Genomic DNA, 1487 nt, shown 5'->3' on the forward strand with positions numbered 1-1487 from the left:
CCATATACTCTTTCTTCATGGAAAATTTTGACACTGAATAAAATATTAATATTTTAATATTATTTTTTTAATAAAATATTATTTTATTCCAAAAATTCCCTCTTGTCTCCTTGGTACCCAAAATACCTTATTATGCCTTAATTTGTATCCAAGAAACTTTATTAGTCACTATATCAAGTACAGGGTATTACAATACTGATTCCATCTGACCCCAAGGTCTATTACACATGCCTTTAGCATATCTTCCAATGTTTGTATTGTTTGTTCAGACTGTCCATCAGTCTGAGGGTGGAAAGCTATGCTGAAATCCAACTTAGTACCCAATGCTTCCTGCAACTTTCCCCAGAACCTACAAGTGAATTGTGTCCCTCTGCTAGATACTATAGAAATGGGAATACCATGCAGTCGTACTATCTCGTCCACACAAACTCGGGCTTACTGGGCAGCCCCATATGTAATTTTAACCAAAAAAAAAAGAGCTGACTTCGTTAACTAGTCTACTATAATCTAAATCGAGTCATAACCCTCACTAGTTTGAGGCAAGTCCGTTACAAAGTCCATTGCAACATGCTCCCACTTCCATTTGAGCACCGATAATGGTTGTAGTAGCCCTACGGGCCTTTGGTGCTCTACCATAACCTGTTGACAAACTAGGCACTTAGAAACAAACTGAACTACGTCTTTCTTAAGTCCTTCCCACTAGTACACTTCCCTTAAATCTTGTTACATCTTTATAGCTCCTGGATGTACCACGTACGCTGCCATATGCACCTCCTCTAGTATTTCTCTCCTTAATCTATTACTATTGAGCACATAAAGTCTGGTCCCATACCTCAATACTCCATTTGTGCCTTTCGTAAACATATTTCCTTTCCCTCCCTGAAGGCCCTCCAAGGCCTTAGTTACAAACTCATCTTTACTTTGGGCTTCTCTAATATGGTCTATTAAGATAGGTCTAACTCTAAAATGTGCTAACAATGCATTTGTCTCTGAAACTTCAAAATGCACACCCATATCTCCTAAACCCTGCATCTCCCAAATCAATGATCTCCTATCTACAAATATATGTGCCAGACTCCCTATCGACTTTCGACTTAAGGCATCCGTCACTACATTAGCCTTACAAGGAAGATAGAGAATAGTACAGTCATAATCCTTATGCAACTCCATCCACTTACTTATGCAGCAAGTTAAGATCCCTCTGCTGAAATATATACTTTAAGCTCTTATGGTTTGTATATATCTCGTAAGTCTCACCAGACAAATAATGTCTCCAAATCTTTAAGGTAAGCACAATTGCTGCCATCTCCAAATCGTGCGCGGGGTAATTTTGCTCATGCCTTTCAAGTTGTCTCGATGCATATGCAATCACCTTCCCATGCTGCATTAACACACACCCTAAACCAATCAGTGATGCATCACAAAATACCATATAACACCCTGTGCCTTGAGATAGGCTTAATACTAAAGCAGTGGTGAGACAAGCC

At 39.1% G+C, this 1487-nt stretch overlaps 1 protein-coding gene across 1 annotated transcript; it reads right to left on the bottom strand.

The window, feature by feature from the left end:
- Window positions 1-507: 507 nt before the first annotated feature.
- On the bottom strand, window positions 508-1170 carry LOC148762461 (uncharacterized). The gene is made up of 2 exons (XM_088806605.1): window positions 751-1170; window positions 508-639 (listed from the first exon to the last, which is right to left on the bottom strand). The coding sequence occupies exons 1-2, from the start codon at window positions 1168-1170 to the stop codon at window positions 508-510; spliced, it is 552 nt and encodes a 183-aa protein (XP_088662731.1).
- Window positions 1171-1487: the final 317 nt, after the last annotated feature.

The sequence above is a fragment of the Theobroma cacao genome, chromosome 5, assembly GCF_053813885.1.
Source record: "Theobroma cacao isolate CCN51 chromosome 5, ASM5381388v1, whole genome shotgun sequence".
NCBI classification, from domain to species: domain Eukaryota; kingdom Viridiplantae; phylum Streptophyta; class Magnoliopsida; order Malvales; family Malvaceae; genus Theobroma; species Theobroma cacao.

Coding starts and splice junctions, on each gene's coding strand:
- LOC148762461 (XM_088806605.1), bottom strand. CDS start 1,170: ATGGAGTTGCATAAGGATTATGACTGTACTATTCTCTATCTTCCTTGT. Junction 640..750: donor TGCATATGGCAGCGTACGTG/GTACATCCAGGA, acceptor GTTTGTCAACAG/GTTATGGTAGAGCACCAAAG.